The 20623-nt window shown below is 37.7% G+C and overlaps 2 protein-coding genes across 2 annotated transcripts in view; both read right to left on the bottom strand.

Moving 5' to 3' along the window:
• Positions 1-2628: 2628 nt before the first annotated feature.
• On the bottom strand, positions 2629-12136 carry pdzk1ip1 (PDZK1 interacting protein 1). Its single transcript, XM_030132572.1, has 4 exons — positions 12045-12136; positions 8561-8687; positions 5057-5140; positions 2629-2734 (listed from the first exon to the last, which is right to left on the bottom strand). Exons 1-4 carry the CDS (start codon positions 12109-12111, stop codon positions 2662-2664), a joined length of 351 nt encoding a protein of 116 aa, XP_029988432.1. The 5' UTR covers positions 12112-12136; the 3' UTR covers positions 2629-2661.
• Positions 12137-17057: 4921 nt separating this feature from the next.
• The window catches only part of nwd1 (NACHT and WD repeat domain containing 1), a gene marked incomplete at its 5' end in the record, with an annotated part of 28864 nt that continues 25298 nt past the window's right edge, over positions 17058-20623 (bottom strand). The window contains 2 exons of the mRNA XM_030131649.1: positions 17058-17368; positions 19218-19323. Coding sequence (XP_029987509.1) covers positions 17058-17368; positions 19218-19323 — 417 coding nt within the window. The remainder of the gene's footprint in view (positions 17369-19217; positions 19324-20623) is intronic.

The raw sequence follows: 20623 nt of genomic DNA, 5'->3' as shown, positions 1-20623 counted from the left end.
ATCAGCTGTTTGAAAAACAGCCTGAGGCCAAAACTGGAACAAACAGGTTTAAGAGAAAACAACAACTGACGAACGAAGGGTTTGGACCAACGGAGGGTTAGGGTTAGGGTCCAGGCCAGGGTTAGGGTTAGGGTCCAGGCCAGGGTTAGGGTTAGGGTTAGGGTCCAGGCCAGGGTTAGGGTTAAGGTCCAGGCCAGGGTTAGGGTTAGGGTCCAGGCCAGGGTTAGGGTTAGGGTCCAGGCCAGGGTTAGGGTTAGGGTTAGGGTCCAGGCCAGGGTTAGGGTTAGGGTTAGGGTCCAGGCCAGGGTTAGGGTTAGGCAGCAGCACGGATACACTAAACCCATGAACCCCTGACCCTAACCCCTTTAACTCTAACCCTCAAACCCCCTAAGCCTAACCTTAACCCTTTAAAGGGTTAGAGGGTTAAGGGGTTAGGGGTTAAAGGGTTAACCCCTTAACCCTTTAACCCCTAACCCCTTAATCCCCTAACCCTCTAACCCCCTAACCCTTAACCCTCTGACCTGATGACCAGTGGTCCTCTCATAAATGTGGTCCAGGTCTGGGCTCTGGTCCAGTGGGTCAGAACCTTCGGACTCCTGTTTGTGTCTCAGGATGAAGACACAGCGTCCAGCACCTGAGAGGACAGCAGGAGGTCAGAGGTCAAAGGTCAGACCAGGCTGATAATCCTCCTCCGCTGACGTCTGCTGTTCATCAGAGGACGTCGACTCCAGACAGTTGAAGGTTTTTTTACTGAATGAGTTTTTAGTTGTAGTTTAATTATTAATCACTGGTCACACATTCATGGATCATTAATGAGAGCTGACACAGGGGTTCGTTAATGAAGACACGACAGGACAGAGGACAGGCTCAGAACAGGACACTTCATACATTTATACAAAAACAGACAGAAGTGGAGTTCATTACAATGATGGTGTGTTTTCTACCTGTATGTGAAGAGTGAAAATAAAGGAAAAGCAGAATCTGTTCAAAGACTGAAGTGGAATCTGAAAGTCCAGACGAACTCTGACCCAACGCAGATGTCATCATTTTCTGTTTGTCATTTTTAATCTCATCTTGTTTTTTTGTCTTTTGTTTGTTTCAACTTTTTCATTCTTTCTTGTTAGATTCTTTTTAACCACATTTTTCATCCTGTGTTTTTAAATGTAATTTTTTTTTTCATCCTGCTACAAAGTTTTGGGTCATCATCAGTTTTTTCATCATTTTTGTCCCATTGTGGCTTTTTTTTTTTTTCATTTTGTTGCATATTTGTTCTTTAGTGTTTTTTGGTTTCATCTTGTATAAAGTTTTTCACAGTTTTGTTTCATTTTTAATCTTAGAAATTTTTTTTAGTTTTTCTTTTTTTTGTTTCTAAATTTACAACTGATTACTTTTGTTTCCATCTTGTTTTGTCTGTTTTTATCTTTTACGTCATATCTGTCTTGAAAGTGAAACACCTCTGGAAACATGTAGATGGGCATCGAAACTGATCTAGAACACTTTTAAACCAGACTTGAACACGGCCCATACTCACTCTTTTTGGAGCACATACTATAGCATTACCATTTGAACACCAGGGGGCGCCGATGAATATTTAAATAAAGGCTTGAAATTATTCAGGGGGTACTCCGCTGTAAAAAGTTTGAAAACCATTGGATTCGATGGTCACTCAGGTCTGCGTAGGCCACATAGGACTAAAGTATGTGTTCCAAACGGAGTCGTCGAGGAATTGTTCACGTATTACTAAGGAGTTTCAAGCAAGGTTATTATCGTTAACGAAAACTAATGAAATGCCGAAAACTAGAATGGAAAAAACATTTTTATTAACTGAAATAAATAAAAACTATAATTAAAAGAAAAAACGATAACTGAAACTGTATTGTGTTCTTACAAAATTAACTAAAACGGATAAAAATTAAGGATAAAATTTCCTTCGTTTTTGTCTTTGTCAATGTTGGATTAATACGAAATCGCTTTATTTTGCGCTACTAATTTTAGCTAGCGGCACCATCCGACACTTTTTGCTCCGTCACTTGTGTTCACTTGTGGTTTCCAGTCGTCTTCTGGTCCCCACTCTACCTGGAAACATGGAGACTAAAGCAGCAGAGTCCTGTCTGGGATTGATTTGAATACGACCACAGAGAAGAAGAGAAAAGAGACCACTGAACTACAACTAAACTAAAACTAAGCATTTAGAAAAACATGAAAACTAATAAAAACTAGCAAACCTGCTCTAAAAATGAATTAAAACGAACTGAATTAGAGAAAAAAAGTCAAAACTGAATAAAACTAAACTATTAGAACCTTGGTTTCAGGTCATTCATTTTGTGGAACAAGTTGTTTTTGCTGCAGCAGTTTGATGAATCATTAATGAAAACACAGACCAGAGATCAGCTGATTTTCTTCATGTTTTACTGCTCACTGACATTCAGGACATTTCATACAGACACAAACATCATGTAACTGAAGGGTTTTTAACTTTTATAGCTCATATTTGTGTCTAAACATCGTATTAAAGAGTAAAAACGTAGTAGAACAGGAAACTCATCCAGTAAAAGGAGAAACGTCAAAGTAACGGTCGTTGATAAGAGTTAAAAACAAAGTAAAAGTAGAAAATGAAGTCACTGTGATGCTCAGACGTCCAATCAGATCAGCTGAGGTCGGTCACATGGCGGTGACTTTGTCGTCGGAGCTGTCGATCACCAGGTTTTCGTAGGCGTTAGCGTCTTCGCTGCTCCTGTTAAACACACGGAAGATGAAAAACGTTAACGATAGTTGAGTTTAAGGTCAGAGTTTGGGCTGAAAACTGTCATGTAGACCAGGTTTACTTGAACGATGGTAACGTATGATTTAGCACCAACACGTTCAAGGACTGAGTTTAGTGTAAATACGTTAACAGAAGAACAGGAACATATTAGGCTGGACTATAACGCAGGGCTGTCAAACTCATGGTAGTTCAGTTCCACATTCAGCTACATTTAATCTGAAATGGACCGAAGCAGTCAAATAAGAACAGAATAATATAGAAATGTCAACTCCAAACTTTTCTGTTTTAGAGCGAAAAAAGTAAATTTACATCATGAACAGGTTTACATCTACAAACTATCCTTTCAAAAGATGTGAATAACATGAACAAACTGAAAAAATAAGAGTAATTTCAACAATATTCTGCCTCAGTTTATCATTTCCACATGTGCATTAGAACGTACAGATCACAGTGGATCTACAAACACACAAAACATTTAATAACAGGCAGAATATTGGTAAAATTGTACTTACTTCTCTTAAGACATTTCAGGTTGTTCATATTTGTTCAGGTTATTCACAATTTTTGCAAAATTATACTTTGTTTCAGTGTAAATACATGAAAATATTTACATTTACAAAGAGAAAAATCTGCAGTTGTCATTATTTCTATGTTATTCTGATAGTGTTTGACTGCTCCTGCCCACTGGAGATTAAATTGGTCTGAATGTGGAACCTGAACTTAAAGGATTGTTCATATCTTGTTTTGTATTTCACACATTCTTCCCATGGGCCGGACTGGACCCTTTGGTGGGCCAAGTGTTTGACACCTGTGCTCTAACATTTAGATGAATTAAGCATCAAAACACTGAAGTAATACTGACTGGAGCTTAGAGACAGTAGTGTTAAAATAGTAACGTATACTTTAGTTTCACTGTAATTTAAGGGAGAAAATTAACTTTAAAATTCACTTGATATACATGACTAAGGGTTTCTGTGTTTGAGTCGGCGAGGTGAGACTGTGGAACAGATTAAATGTAGAGTTAAAGCAACGTCCAAGCAGGAAAGCATTTAAAAGGACGGACGAAGAAAGAATATTTCAGAGGTACATGGAGGAGGGAGGGGTTGGGGAACACTGGGTGATATAAAGATGGACAAATATGTGTGTGTATAAGTGTGTATGTGTATGAATATGTATTTACATGCACACTTTGTATTATGTGTTTATGTAAATCATATTATATTTGTTCATAGTAATATAAAGCCAGAAACCAAATTATTTAATAAGTATCAGTCATATTATAATATATAGTACAGATATGATTAGGCTAGGAAGGTTATTATTGTTATTAATTATATAAAGTAAAAGGGTGAGAGTTTATAAGTTGTACTTCTTCTCACTCCTTTTAGAATATGTATTATACGAGGGCTGTTCAATAAGTTCATGGCCTCACCCAGAAATACTGGTTGTTCTAATACAGGATGTTCCATTCTTTGGTGATGGGATAGTGATGCTTGAACATCGATGGACCAAGTGCATTGTGTAAATGGAGATTATGTTGAAAAATAAAATATAAATTATCAGTCTGTGTTGTTCTGTTCTGGGTGAGGCCATGAACTTATTGAACAGCCCTCGTATACCTTATGTCTTATGTTTAAGTGTTTAGTTTATTTTCTTCTGTTTTGACATTCATATTCGAAATAAAAACATCACTCAATCAAAAACTCTACGACTCCAGTAAATAGACTGTGACGTATTGTTTAGTTTATGTTAATGGTGATAACCTATGATCGAATTTATTGTTAAAACACTGAAGCACTGTTTAGACAGTAGCATAAAGACACGAATGTACGATTTAGTTTAATATAAAGACTGTAATTTATTGTTTGGTTTCGTGTCAAAATGTTGAAATACTGTTTAGTATAAAGACGATACAGTAAAGATTTAGTGTAAAGATGGTAACATATTCACTTCAGCATAAAAAACATCAATTAAAAAAATGGAAAAATAAGCAGAATACTGATCTATTATATGTATAATTATATTGTTTTAGGAGTGACTTATGATTCAACCCTTAGATTCAAAAGTCATATAAAAAAGGTAACGAACAGTTAAATTCAGTCTGCAGAATTTGAAACACTTGAACCCGTTTGTTGCTGCTCAGCTGTTCTTATTCACTCTGGTTTTCTCACACATTAAGTTTTGTTTCATAAACTGGTGGGTCTGTATGTTGGACACCCCCCCCCGGCTGTGTCACGTCTTAAACTGCTCCTCTGGCGTTTCCTCGTGGCGTCGTGGTGTTTCCTTTCCCACCTGACGGTGCTCAGTCTGGTGTCGTACACGTTGCCGTTGTTGCTCACTGGTTCGTTGGGCGTCTCCGTCTCCACTGGACTCCGTCTGAACGGCACAAACATTCAACACTTTACCGTCCGGTCTCAGCAGGGAACAGAAAACAAATACTGCTGTATGAGGCGGCTGTGGCTCAGACGGTAGAGCGGGTCGACGGTTCGAATCCTGGCTCTGACTGTCCACATGTCGAAGTGTCCTCGAGCAAGACACTGAACCTTACACTAAGTGAAGCCCATGAGTGTGGGGGTGAATGTGAGGCTTTGTCAAAGGGTTCTGAGGACATGAAGGTGTGGAAAAGCAGGATGTAAGTGGGTCCAAACAGTCATGTCCTGTCAGAGAGCGAGCTTTAACTGATTCCCATTCTGACTTTTATGTCAGTATAAAGCAGCTCCTTGTTTTGGATGATCCCTTATGGTCCAACTAAAGCAAAAAGGAATTTAAAAGTAAAAATGTGGGTGATTTATCACCACTAATCTGTCCAGTTGTCTCTAAAATGTCCCATCAAAGACATTTCTAATACTGTTTTGACCCAAGTGCAGTCCACTGAGTCTGACGAGTGCGTTAATAATTCTGACATCGAAGGACTGAAGGTAGTGAATGTGTTGTTCCTGTTTTTAACTTCATTTCCCATCATTACCTCCGCCAAGGAGGTTCTGTTTTTGCCAGGGTTTGTTTGTTTGTCTGTCCGTTAGTGTGTAACATAACTCAAAAAGTTATGGACAGATTTGGATGAAATTTTCAGGGTTTGTTGGAAATGGGATAAGGAAGAAATGATTAAATTTTGGTGGTGATCGGGGGTGGGGGGGGCCCACGGGGGGGGCCACTGATCAGCCTTGGCGGAGGTCTGCGCTCTCCGAGTGCTTCTAGTTATAACCTGTATTTAATCAGAAAAAAAAGTTCATTGAGATAAAATGTCTTGACCACAGCAGCAGAAGTTACACAGAATGGAAACCACAGCCCAACACTAAAAACAAACAGAAACACAATGAAAGTCTGAACTAAAAACAAACGTAAAACTGAGAAGAACACACGACAGCTGCTTCATACTTGATCTGTCGGTTGTCGGCGGTGGGAGCACAACATTTAAAAGCTTTCTTTCCTGTTCTGACTTTTGGAACCAGTAAAAATAAACAGATCCTGGGATCGGAGACTGGAAATATTCAAATCATTCCAACAGATGCAGACAGCAGACAGGATCATCCATGTGTGCTTCTGTTTCCTGTCACCTGTCATGGACGCTGCAACGTGACTGTAAGGCTGTTGTTTTCTAAAATGACTAATTTCTCCCAAAATGTCGGCCTGATCAACCTGCCGAGATATTTAGAGAAAACCCCACGTACAGATCTGCTTTTATGTCAAATATGAGTATAGTTTTGATTTATTACAATTTTAATTTTATATACCTCATATTTAGAACCAATATTCACTTTTTTTTTTTTTTTAACAATTTTTATTTTTCAATTTTTAACAGTACAAAACAGTCTCCTCAGGTTGAGGAGTAGGAGAAGAGAGAGAAAAAAAAAAAAAAAACAGATGAAAAGAACAGCCTGTGATGGTGTCAGAATATTAAGGTCCCTTAATAGATACATTTATGTTTGTTTATGCATTTGGCAGACGCTTTTTTCCAAAGCGACGGTTTGGAGCGATTTGTCTCTGAATGTCGGCCACTTTTCCCAGTTTTTCACAAAGAGATTTTCTTTTAACTTCAGTTTATATGTCAGATGTTCCATGACAAGTTTATCATCTATGATTGAAATCCATTGTTTATCAGACGGAGCATCAGTCTGAAGACAGTTCTTTGTTCTGGTCTTCTTTCCGGCCACCAGAAGGATCTTGACAAGATATCTGTCTTCTTTATGCACTGATTCTTCCAAATGTCCGAGGTACAGAACAAGACAAGAATTTGGGATTGTATATCCAACACATGACAGAGAGCTGAGTGAACCTTCCCCAGAAGGGCTGGATATGTGAGCATTTCCAAAACGTGTGTGGGATCTAAATCCATGTGATTACATAGTCTCCAACACGGCTGTTGAGTATTCATTTGTTTACTTTTAATTTTAGGTGTGATGAAATAACGAATTAGAAGAACCAATATTCACTTTTAAAGTCTTTGAAAAGGTTCATTAAGCATCTGTGTGTTATTTATGCAATAAATTATATACATTTTTCAAATCAGATTTCATATTTTTTGTGTGTTTTTTGTCCTTCTGTGTTGATATAGTAGGTTAAAGTGAAAAAATAACAGACAGATGATATAGATGAAGCTGTGCTGAAAAAACAGATCCCAAACATGGGTATAGTAAACATTTGTTTATATACAGGGTGAGTCAGAAAAAACGCTCTTTCCATTTAAAGAAATTGTACTGCTAAAACGGAAACACTGATTTTCCTTTTGACCATACAGTCATATTGATGTGGTTATTGAACATGTCTGCTGATGTAGTCATAGATTTATTGCATTGCATAAGAGAGAGAAGGTCCATTGTTTATTGGGCACTGAAATACCTGCCAACACAATGTATGCCACAGTGAACAAACTTGAAATTGACAACAATTACAGGAGTCGGGGCTTTGCTTTCACACTCAGGACATAGGCCTACATGACAGTGCCCAGGGAGTTTTCATCATGGCAAGACCACAGTTTACGGATGTGCAGACAGCTTTCATGGTGACAAAATTCTGCGAAACTGGTAGCGTCCAAGAAACCATCCGGCAGTTTCAAGACCGCTTCCCTGATGTCCGTGCCCCAGCTGCCTCATCAGTGAGGAGAAATGTGATCAAGTACCGCCTAACTGGTACCAGCAGAAACCTTAATAAAGAAAGGTCAGGGAGCACGGATGGCGAGAAGAGCTGTGTTAGAGATGCGACAACGAGCACAGATTTGCATCAGTCTGAATGGTAGCCAGGTTGAAGGTCGTGCCGGACGACTTTGTTGAAACAAAACATTTTGATGGCGAGTAAACATGCTGTAATGGTTGACAATTTCAGTTTCATTCACGGTGGCATAAACTGTGTTGGCAGATATTTGGGTGCACAATAAACAATGGACATTCCCTCTGTTATGCTATGCCATAAATCAGTGATTCAATCGCCAGACATGCTCAATAACCACATCAATATGACTGTATGATCAAAAGAAAAATAAGCATTTCCATTTCAGTGGTACAACTTCTTTAAATGAAAAGAGCGTTTTTTCTGACTCACCCTGTAGTGTATAAAGGCAAAATCAGAAGGACTGAAAAACGGACAAAATAGGGTTAATGTGGAATGGGACTGTTCCTGGACTGTAGGAACCAAACTGAACAGATAAAGACGTCTACATTTATGAGAACTGTGCAGACACACACACACACACACACACACACACACACACACACACACACACACACACTCTGAGCCCTTCCAGTTTTATGACATAGATCTGGATTGACTGTCTCGTCTTTTTTCCAGGTTTCATCCTTTTACCTGCTCGACTCGTCACACCACGCTCTTTTCACCAGAAACGTGACGAAGGCGAGGAAGAGGAAGACGGCCACGGCGATGAGTCCGGTCAACCACTGAGGAAGCAGCCGCTGGCCGCCCGCAGACGGACCTGGACCACAGCAGGGGTCAAAGGTCAGAGGTCAAACTCCCACTTTAACGGATTCCACCCTCTTTTATTCTGTTCAAGGGGTTTTTAGGGGTTTTTTGGTTGTGTTTCTTTACTGAAACAAGGTCAGAGGTCATTGTTAATTGTTTAGATTATACAGACTTTGAGGTGAATCTGTGATATTGAATATTGTATAAATAACATTTAAACTTTTTTTATTTATTTATTTTTTTGCAATGAGTTTCCATCAAGTTCTTTAAGTATCTGTAATTTATGACCAAAAGTAATAGAATAAAAACAGAATTTGACAATGATTTAATTTTCATTTCACATTTCTGATCAGACACTGATACATTTATAAAGGATTTTATCTTCTTTTTTATAATAAATAGTTAAATATTTTGTTCTGAATATATTTTCTATCAGACATAAACTGTACAATGTTAATTATGTCCAATAATCCTAATGTATCATAGTAACAATGCAATATTAATTCAAACAAATGCACTATTTTTATACATACACACTGTTAATATCGTTAATATTGGGTCTTCATATTTTATGTATATTTTATTTTGTTCTGTTATTAATGAAAAACACTGTCTTTGTTAAAAGACACAGTATCTAGTTACTATTTAACCTCCTCAGACCCAAGAAATGTCAACAAAGTACAAGTTTTACTACAATGTGAAAACCCATGGAGGTTTTTCACAGCAAACGGTGACAAATGATTTTAACTGATGTATTAGTATTTATTAGTATTTATTAGTATTTATTACTGTCCTGCACTGGCAAAATGAAAACAAATAATTTGTCTTAACCTCCTCAGTCCCAGGAAGTGTCAGCAAAGTACCAGCTTTTTTGTTTTTTATTAAATCAGTGCCTATATTGGAAACGTCATGATGCAACAGTTTTTTCAGATGCAGTTTTTAACATTTTTATGGAATGTCCTTTGTGGTGGACAGTTTTCTTTTCTTTTTTTTGTATAAAGTTGTGAAACTCTTATCCACAAATGTGGACAGAAAACCCAGAGCTGGGTCTGAGGAGGTTAATAAACATGATTAATGATTAATAAAAGTTAAAATCTGAAACTGGCCTTTATTTACTCCTTCCTGACCTCCCTTTTAATACGAATAACTTTAATTTATTTTCTGTATAATATTATTAATATTCAAATAATGGATTGTTCTTAGTTTAAATTAGCCAAAGTTTTGGTTTGTTATTGATTAATTCATCCAAAAGATTCAATTGCATTTTACCTGTTTATTACAGACACATGGATTTATGTTTATTGTGTTTTTCTGTTCAGTCCAATAGTTGATCCTGTATTAACTCATTGTTCGTTATATTTGTTGTTTATCACCATGAAAAACATTCAGTCCCTGACAGTTACATTATATTCATATTGTCAATAAAACCACTTTGATTACACATTTTACTGTCGTGTTTAGTTTGACTTCAGTAAATCTTTCTATTTATTACTGACATCGTGTTATTAATCATAAGCCGTGCAGGGATTTGACTGATTTACTGTTTTCGTGTCTTGAACTGAACATTAAATATAGTTTTCAGGTTCATCAGTGTTTGTTTTTGCTGCTGCGTGTGTGGATATATTTTATTTTTACTGCAGTTTAATTTAATTTCAGTGTTTTTCTCTGTGTTGTGTCTTCACTGAGAACATGCTGTGAACATTAGAACACACTTATTTTTCTCTCTGAATAAAAGGTTCTAATATGTAAATATCTGTTTATTATCAACACTTTTTAGAAAAATAGAAATGTAAGGAATATTATCCATTTACTCATATATATATATATATATATATATATATTTTTTTTTTTTTTTTTTTTTTAATTTAATTTAATTTAATTTATTTATTTATTTTTTTTAACGTGTGCTTCATGGACACATTCACAATCATTTACATATGTAGATAAATGTGAGTGCATGTAAGTACATGTAAATATGTTTGTTTACATACAGTATATAATCCTTATTACTATTCATGTTATTGTTCTGCAAAAGTAGGATGACCATGAAAAGCACTGACTGTCACAAATTACTCTTCTGTTTTGTATTGCACTGGAAAGTCTATATTTATGACGATATTCTGGCAACAAAGATTCACAAATCAACTTTTTTCTTTCTTTCTGTGAGGAATATTGATACCCTTTTTTATTTTTCAAAAAATAAAAAAGAGAACAGTGTACTTTGTATCAATGATGTCCTGTGTAATATGTTGTGAGACTGTTTTGAATAAAAATTTTAATAAAAAGGAAAAAAAAGAAATTTAAGGACTGAAAACAACTTAAATATAAGACTAATTAAAACATTTCAAACCCTGAATGTGGATTTTTACACAGAAGAAAAAACAATAAAATATGAATGAATTAATTTGGATAGAAATATAAAAACAAATAAAAATAAATAGTGGAGCTGCAACCGATTAATCGACTCAAAGTGATCCAAAAAAATCTTTCAACGACAGTTCTCCTGAATCACAGCTTTGTTTCCTTCATTTCTCTGCTGTTAAACATTGGTTCCACTGTTGTGTTTCACACGGACGCTTACTGTGACGCACAAAGAAGCTTCAATTCAAACAACAGAAAACAGAATATCTCCCTTCAATCAATTCAAGTCGATTAATCGAATCGTGACTTTTTGCATTCACTTCAAGCACCTAGTCAATTAATTGGTTCCAGCTCTAATAAATAGATAAAATTAGGTCAAAGATTTTTAGCTGATGAAGACCTGAGTGAAGTTAACGACAGTTTATTGACAAATAAATGAGTCCAATTCAACCTGGGCACGAAAAGTTGGTCTGCTTTTAGAAATGAATTATTTTGACTATTTGCTACTGTTACATACTATAATAATAGTAAATTCTATTTATCATTTGACACTAATCTGTGCATCGACGTCAGTACACATCAGTATAAAATAAAACTGAAAATGGTTTAGAAATACAATATCTGCATGTTTTTGGTTCATAAATCTCAGATAATAAACTAAATGTAAATGATTTGACATGTTTCAGATCAAACTCTAACAAAGAAACTACATAGAATCATATGATGGTTAACCTTCATGTGTTCAGGTGAGCACATTACGCACACCCTGCACTTAGAATTTAAAACCTGTTCATTTCTGCAGGATTTTTAAAATTCTGACTCAGACACTAAAATCAGCACATTATAAACAATGGTAGAAGACTACTCTGACACCCTTTATGACCCAAAATGAGAAAAATAATATGACCTTCTATAGCAAGAAATACAAAGTGTGCATAATAGACTCACCTGACTAGAACAAACTGATATTTTCCGTCTCAGTTTTAGTTTAATAATGGTTGAAACTCACCGGACTGAGCCGCCGCCGCTTCAGCCGTCATCAACAAACAGGAAACAACCGACAGAAGTTTAACCATCGCTGCTTCTCTGAGTCTGTAATGAAGACGACCGTCCTTAAAGGAAAGAGCAGAAAAAAAAAAAAAAAAACAGCAGATGAAACCAATGAAGCGAAACCGAGTCGACTCTGAGCTTCAGGAGGAGTTTATGGTGTTTGTTGGAGTCAGCGGACGACGGGTTAATGTTTAACCGTCAGTGACTGCAGAGCTGTCATTTACCTGAAGAACGACACATGTGAGGACAAGTACACGAGTATTATTATTCATATACTGTAAAATGTCCCTGTTAACCCTCGGGGATCCAGGTGAGTATGTTCTGCACACTTTGAGCTTCATGTTATTAAAGGTCAGATTGTTTTTCATAACTTCCTTTAGCTCAGAATTCAAAAGTTGTTCATTTTTGTCTGATTTTTAAAAAAAATTCTGATCCATCCACTAAAAACATCCCATAATAAACAGTGTTAAATTCCTACACTAACACCCTTCTACTAATGAGTACAAAATACACACTGACACATTTAGCATTTAACATTTGACCTAGAACCAAATATAATAATAATATGAACCAATGTTCGTGTTAATCACTGACAGATGTACGGAAGAGGATTAGGGCCACTGGAGAAAAAAAAAGTCCAATATATTTTTTAATTATTATTCTGAGAAAAAAGTCAGAATTCTGAGAAAAAAAAAGTCAGAATTCTGACTTTTTTCTCACAATAATAATAATAATAATAATGATAAAAAAAAAATATTGGACCTTATTTTGTTTTTTCCAGTGGCCCTAATCTTCTTCCGTACATATGCCAGGATGAAAAAATTGAAAAAAAAAAAAAAAAAAGCCTAATCAAATCAAAAGGCAGTATATTTTTTTTTTAAAGTGTTTTTTTTGCATCAAAAAATATGGTTTGTTTATGTTACAAACAAGGCATTTAAAGGGTTAAAAATATAACCGTTATTAAGCATTTTTGTTTATGGTTCAATAAAAAAAGGTCAAATATATATATTTTTTTAATCATTATTCTGAGGAAAAAAAAGTCAGAATTCTGACTTTTTTCCTCCTCATAATAATAATAATAATAATAATAATAAATAAAAATAAATAAATACAAAAATAATAATAATAATGATAAAAATGGCAGACCTTAATTTCTTTTTTCCAGTGGCCTTAATCTTCTTCGGTACATATGCCAGGATGAAAAAATAAAAAAATAACTAATCCAGTCAAAAGGCAGCATATTAAAAAAAAAAAAAAAAAAACTTATGTGTTTTTTGCATCAACAAATGTAGTTTGTTTATGTTACAAACATGGCATTTAAAGGGTTAAAATATGACAGTTATTAAGTATTTGGTATTTTTGTTCATGGTTCAAAAAAATTAAAAAACAAAAAAAGTTAAAACAAATTGCATGGCATTGTAACATCAGTACCACAGTGTGCAGATGACGTACCTCTGGTGTTTAGGAGGAGGAGCTCTGGGCCGGAAACCGAAGGGTTCAATAACCCAGCAGACTCAGATCCTCCTTCTGCAGACGCCAGGGATGGTTTCCATACGACGACGGCCTCAGATTAAAGGTTTCACTGGTTTTTCAGTTCCGCTTCCTGTTGTTTTTCTTCCAGAGTCGGTGAAAAATGAATATATTACACAGGAAACATCCAAACATACAGAGCAGGTGGAACCAGAACGGCAGAAGGATGAGTCTGTGTTTGAACAGTTCCGGTCCGTCTCCAGGGAAACAGAATCCAGTCCTCCTGATCCACAAAGTCCGATTTTCCACAAAAAAAGGCCAAACTGTGTCCAGTCTGTGGTCAGCGTACAGGGTTAATGTAAGGGTCAAAGGTCACAGACAGCAGAAGCAGAAGCATTTTCAACTTTAGACACGACTGCATCCAACGTTTTACAGAAGCTGACGTCGCTACAGACATTTTACAGACATCTATTCTGTCCTGTGTGGGCGTGGCCTACTGTGTTGTGTTTTCACCTGTGTGGGCGTGGCCTACTGTGTTGTGTTTTCACCTGTGTGGGTGTGGCCTACTGTGTTGTGTTTTCAGTGGTGTGGGTGTGGCCTACTGTGTTGTGTTTTCAGTGGTGTGGGTGTGGCCTATTGTGTTGTGTTTTGTGTTGTGTGGGTGTGGCCTACTGTGTTTTCAGCGGTGTGGGCGTGGCCTACTGTGTTGTGTTTTTTGCTGTGTGGGTGTGGCCTACTGTGTTGTGTTTTCAGCTGTGTGGGTGTGGCCTACTGTGTTGTGTTTTCAGCGGTGTGGGCGTGGCCTACTGTGTTGTGTTTTTTGCTGTGTGGGTGTGGCCTACTGTGTTGTGTTTTTTGCTGTGTGGGCGTGGCCTACTGTGTTGTGTTTTTTGCTGTGTGGGTGTGGCCTACTGTGTTGTGTTTTCAGCTGTGTGGGCGTGGCCTACTGTGTTGTGTTTTCAGCTGTGTGGGTGTGGCCTACTGTGTTGTGTTTTCAGCTGTGTGGGTGTGGCCTACTGTGTTGTGTTTTCAGCGGTGTGGGCGTGGCCTACTGTGTTGTGTTTTTTGCTGTGTGGGTGTGGCCTACTGTGTTGTGTTTTTTGCTGTGTGGGTGTGGCCTACTGTGTTGTGTTTTCAGCTGTGTGGGCGTGGCCTACTGTGTTGTGTTTTCAGCTGTGTGGGCGTGGCCTACTGTGTTGTGTTGTCTGTTGTGTGTGGGCGTGGCCTATTGTGTTGTGTTTTGCGTTGTCTGTGGGCGTGGCCTACTGTGTTGTGTTTTCCGTTGTGTGTGGGTGTGGTCTACTGTGTTGTTTTGTGTTGTGTATGGGTGTGGCCTACTGTGTTGTGTTTTCCATTGTGTGTGGGCGTGGCCTACCGTGTTGTGTTTTGTGTTGTGTATGGCCTACTGTGTTGTGTGTGGGTGTGGCCTACTGTGTTGTGTTTTGTGTTGTGTATGGGTGTGGCCTACTGTGTTGTGTTTTCCGTTGTGTGTGGGTGTGGCCTACTGTGTTGTGTTTTGTGTTGTGTATGGGTGTGGCCTACTGTGTTGTGTTTTCCGTTGTGTGTGGGTGTGGTCTACTGTGTTGTGTTGTGTATGGGTGTGGCCTACTGTGTTGTTTTGTGTTGTGTATGGGTGTGGCCTACTGTGTTGTGTTTTCCATTGTGTGTGGGCGTGGCCTACCGTGTTGTGTTTTGTGTTGTGTATGGCCTACTGTGTTGTGTGTGGGTGTGGCCTACTGTGTTGTGTTTTGTGTTGTGTGTGGGTGTGGCCTACTGTGTTGTGTTTTCCATTGTGTGTGGGTGTGGTCTACTGTGTTGTGTTTTGTGTTGTGTGTGGGTGTGGCCTACTGTGTTGTGTTTTGTGTTGTGTATGGGTGTGGCCTACTGTGTTGTGTTTTCCATTGTGTGTGGGCGTGGCCTACTGTGTTGTGTTTTGTGTTGTGTATGGGTGTGGCCTACTGTGTTGTGTTTTCCATTGTGTGTGGGCGTGGCCTACCGTGTTGTGTTTTGTGTTGTGTATGGGCTACTGTGTTGTGTGTGGGTGTGGCCTACTGTGTTGTGTTTTGTGTTGTGTATGGGTGTGGCCTACTGTGTTGTGTTTTCCGTTGTGTGTGGGTGTGGCCTACTGTGTTGTGTTTTGTGTTGTGTATGGGTGTGGCCTACTGTGTTGTGTTTTGTGTTGTGTGTGGGTGTGGCCTACTGTGTTGTGTTTTCCGTTGTGTGTGGGTGTGGTCTACTGTGTTGTGTTTTGTGTTGTGTATGGGTGTGGCCTACTGTGTTGTGTTTTGTGTTGTGTATGGGTGTGGCCTACTGTGTTGTGTTTTCCATTGTGTGTGGGCGTGGCCTACTGTGTTGTGTTTTGTGTTGTGTATGGGTGTGGCCTACTGTGTTGTGTTTTGTGTTGTGTATGGGTGTGGCCTACTGTGTTGTGTGTGTGGGCATGGCCTACTGTGGTGTGTGTGGGTGTGGCCTACTGTGTTGTGTTTTCCGTTGTGTGTGGGTGTGGCCTACTGTGTTGTGTTTTGTGTTGTGTATGGGTGTGGCCTACTGTGTTGTGTTTTGTGTTGTGTGTGGGTGTGGCCTACTGTGTTGTGTTTTCCGTTGTGTGTGGGTGTGGTCTACTGTGTTGTGTTTTGTGTTGTGTATGGGTGTGGCCTACTGTGTTGTGTTTTGTGTTGTGTATGGGTGTGGCCTACTGTGTTGTGTTTTCCATTGTGTGTGGGCGTGGTCTACTGTGTTGTGTTTTGTGTTGTGTGTGGGTGTGGTCTACTGTGTTGTGTTTTGTGTTGTGTGTGGGTGTGGTCTACTGTGTTGTGTTTTGTGTTGTGTGTGGGTGTGGTCTACTGTGTTGTGTTTTGTGTTGTGTATGAGTGTGGCCTACTGTGTTGTGTTTTGTGTTGTGTGTGGGTGTGGCCTACTGTGTTGTGTTTTGTGTTGTGTATGGGTGTGGCCTACTGTGTTGTGTTTTGTGTTGTGTGTGGGTGTGGTCTACTGTGTTGTGTTTTGTGTGGGTGTGGTCTACTGTGTTGTGTTTTGTGTTGTGTGTGGGTGTGGCCTACTGTGTTGTGTTTTCCGTTGTGTATGGGTGTGGTCTACTGTGTTGTGTTTTGTGTTGTGTATGGGTGTGGCCTACTGTGTTGTGTTTTGTGTTGTGTGTGGGTGTGGCCTACTGTGTTGTGTTTTGTGTTGTGTATGGGTGTGGCCTACTGTGTTGTGTTTTGTGTTGTGTGTGGGTGTGGTCTACTGTGTTGTGTTTTGTGTTGTGTATGGGTGTGGCCTACTGTGTTGTGTTTTGTGTTGTGTATGGGTGTGGCCTACTGTGTTGTGTTTTCCGTTGTGTGTGGGTGTGGCCTACTGTGTTGTGTTTTCCATTGTGTGTGGGCGTGGCCTACTGTGTTGTGTTTTGTGTTGTGTATGGGTGTGGCCTACTGTGTTGGGTGTGTGGGCATGGCCTACTGTGGTGTGTGTGGGCGTGGCCTACTGTGTTGTGTGTGGGTGTGGCCTACAGGACGCTGCAGGTGGGCGAGGGCTTGGATTTGAGCATGTCCATCAGGTTCAGGTTGAACTGGGCCGGGTTGAAGTCCTGCAGGTCTGTGGTGGCGGTCTGGACCGGGTCCTGGTTCTTCTCTCTGGATGTGACCCGGTACTGGGCCTTGACGTTCTTCAGAGGGTTGTGGTCCGGCCCAATGTCGTCCGGACAACGGAAAATCTCTTTGATGACGGCGCCCTGACGTGACAACGCCACGAAGCCGTTCCTGTAGGTCACCATTTTAACGACCGGGGAGTAGACGTACTGAACGAACAGCAGGTTTCCTACAGACGCAGGAGCCACAGGTCAGATCTGACAGTAAAACATCTGAAGGGATTATTATACACTACAGACAACAAGTTCAGGATAGTTTTAATTTTTGGGCGATTTTTTTCATTTGGGATTCTTGCACAGCGCTTTTTAGTTTTTTGTGTGAATCAAGGTTATAATAGTTTTGGATTTTTCATTATAGTTTAGTTTTATTTAGTTTGGACTTTTTTTTCTCTAACTCAGTTAGTTTTCATTCATTTTTAGAGCAGGTTTGCTAGTTTTTATTAGTTTTCTTTTTTTTTCTCAATGCTTACTTTTAGTTTCGTTTTAGTATTAATTTTAGATTACTCATATCTTTTCTCTTCTTCTCTGTGGTCGTATTCAAATCAATCCCAGACAGGACTCTGCTGCTTTAGTCTCCATGTTTCCAGGTAGAGTGGGGACCAGAAGACGACTGGAAACCACAAGTGAACACAAGTGACGGACCATGACGTACCGTATGGTGCCGCTAGCTAAAATTACTAGAGTGAAATAAATGGATTTCGTATCAATCCGACGTTGACAAAGACAAAAACGAAGGGAATTGTATCCATAATTTTTATCCGTTTTAGTTAGTTTTATAAACACACAATACAGTTGCAGTTAGTTATTGTTTTTTTCTTTTAATTATAGTTTTTATTTATTTCAGTCAACAAAAATGTTTTTTCAATTCTAGTTTTTGTCATTTTGTTAGTTTTTGTTAACGATAATAACCTCAGTGTGAATTGAATTGAAACACATTTTTTTTTTATGAACATACATATTTTTATTTACAAATGGCAAAAGTGCCAAAAAAAAGAAAGCCATAAAAAAGAAATATCCTTAACTTTTTGTTTGTGGTGTATGTTACAGAGGTTCTATGTGTTAACTTGGGCCAGAGTTTTGTCTCTCAGGCAGAACTACACTAAGGTCAATGCACTAATGTTCTGCCTTCATGTTGTCTGATGCTACAAACTCAAGCCCAGAAACGTCCAGAACCCAGTGAAACCAAAGGAAAACAGAACATCCAGACCAGGGCGGTCAAACTCATTATAATTCAGTTCCACGTTCACCCCAATATGATCTGCAGTGGGCCGGACCAGTCAAATAATAGTGAAAAAAGTAAAATTACATTATGATAATGTTTACATCTACAACATTTCATTAAAAATCTGAACAGCATGAACAACTGGAAATGTCTTAAGAAAAATAAGTGCAATTTTAACAATATTCTGCCTCAGTTTATGGGTTTATCATTTACACGTGTGCATTACAACTTACATTATAATTACAAACACACCAAACATATAGGACCAGGTATAATATGGGTAAAACTGCATTTATTTCTCTTAACACATTTCAGGTTGTTCATGTGTTCAGGTTATTCACATTTTTTGTAAAAGGATAGTTTGTTAATGTAAACATTTTCATGTAATTTTACTTTTTTTTCACTAAAACAAAGAGAAACTCTGCAGTTGTCATTATTTATACGTTACTGTGATACTATGTTACTGATCTGACCCAACTGAGATCTGTATGTAGAACCTGAATTAAAATGATTTTTACATCATTGGTTGTTGATATCTTCAGTGTAATTTTTGCATTTCACTAATTCATCCTAAGCGCCGGATTGGACCCTTTGGCGGGCTGGATTTGGCCCTCGGGCCGCATGTTTGACACCTGTGATCTAGACAAAGAACGAGGCCTCTGCAGATAAACAGTCCACCACCAGATGATCAGGATTTAACGGGGGCATACTCTTTGTTTTTCTTCTGGGACAGTTTAGACTGATTACAGACAGATTCCATAGTTTTCACACAAACCTCAGGTGGGCCCAGTACGTACCTGAGGAGACCCCCCATACTTTGATGGTTCTGTCCTGAGATCCGGTGAAGACGAAGTGATCGGTTTCGGAGAATGCAGCGCAGAGGATTCCCTCGAAGAAAAAACCCTGAACATCCACAATAACCCAGAGGAAAAAAGACAGGTGATTAAATCAGAAAAAAACAACATAATGAGCTTCTGTTATTGGGGCTCAAAAGGTTTTAACGTAACATGTAGTTGATTTTCTCTCTTGAAACTCTTAAAGCAATATGTTACACATTTTAGATCTTGGTTTTTAGGTTTATATTTAATATGTCCTTTTTTATTTCTTTATTTAGTTTTGATGTTTGTGTGCACTGTGTCATTGAGCAGCTATCAGACTGTTTTCATTATTTTATTGTTTCTGTTCATTGCGCTATTTATTTGTGTTCATTTTCTTGCCTCTTTTGTTCAGTTTGTAATAATTTGGTCTCATTTGGTTCATTTTTCATTCATTTTGCTGCTCTAAGTCTGTTTTAACCACATTCTGCCCATAACTGTTTATTCTTTATACATTCTTTTAGAATCACTGTTGACTTTAACTTAGTGTTACGAAAGTACAGCTAGTTTTAGTTTTCTTTCAAGGAACTGTTTTTTTTATTTATTTATTTATTTTTTAATTTTTGTTGCTTTTTCAATACTTTTCCTGCTTTTTAATTTTTTTTACTCATTCATCCATTATTTTGTCCATTTTTATTAATTTTGTTAAATATTTTGTTGTTTTTGTTCATTTTGCTGCTTGTTTGTATTTATCATTATTCAATTTCTTTTCTGTTTTGTTTAGTTTTCATTCATTTTGTCTCATTTTGTTCATTTTTTTTTTCATTTTGCTGCTCTAAGCCTGTTTTATCCACATTCTACCCATTAGTGTTTATTACTTATTCAGTGATTCAGATTCATTTTTAATTTTAATTTTAAGTTAATTTTATGAAACTATAGCTAATTTTAGTTTTCTTTCGAGGAACTGTTTTCTTCTTTACTCATTTACCCATTATTTTGTTTGTTTTGTTATTATATTATTGTTTATGTTCATTTTGCCGCTTGTTTATGTTTATTTTTGTTCATTTTAATTTCTGTTTTGTTCAGTTTTTATCCATTTTGTCTCATTTCTAAGCCCGTTTTAACCACATTCTACCCATTAGTGTTTATTACTTATTAGTCTTTCAGATTCATTTTTAATTTTAAGCTACTTTTATGAATGTATAATTGGTTTTAGTTTTCTTTCGAGGAACTGTTTTCTTCTTTACTCATTTACCCATTAGTTTGTTTTGTTATTTTATTGTTTATGTTCATTTTGCTACTTTTTGTTTATTTTTGTTCATTTTTTTCCTGTTTTGTTCAGTTTTTATCCCTTTTGTCTCATTTCTAAGCCTGTTTTAACCACATTC

The sequence above is a fragment of the Sphaeramia orbicularis genome, chromosome 4 (genome assembly GCF_902148855.1).
Source record: "Sphaeramia orbicularis chromosome 4, fSphaOr1.1, whole genome shotgun sequence".
NCBI lineage: Eukaryota > Metazoa > Chordata > Actinopteri > Kurtiformes > Apogonidae > Sphaeramia > Sphaeramia orbicularis.
This window is presented reverse-complemented; position numbering and strand designations above follow the sequence as displayed.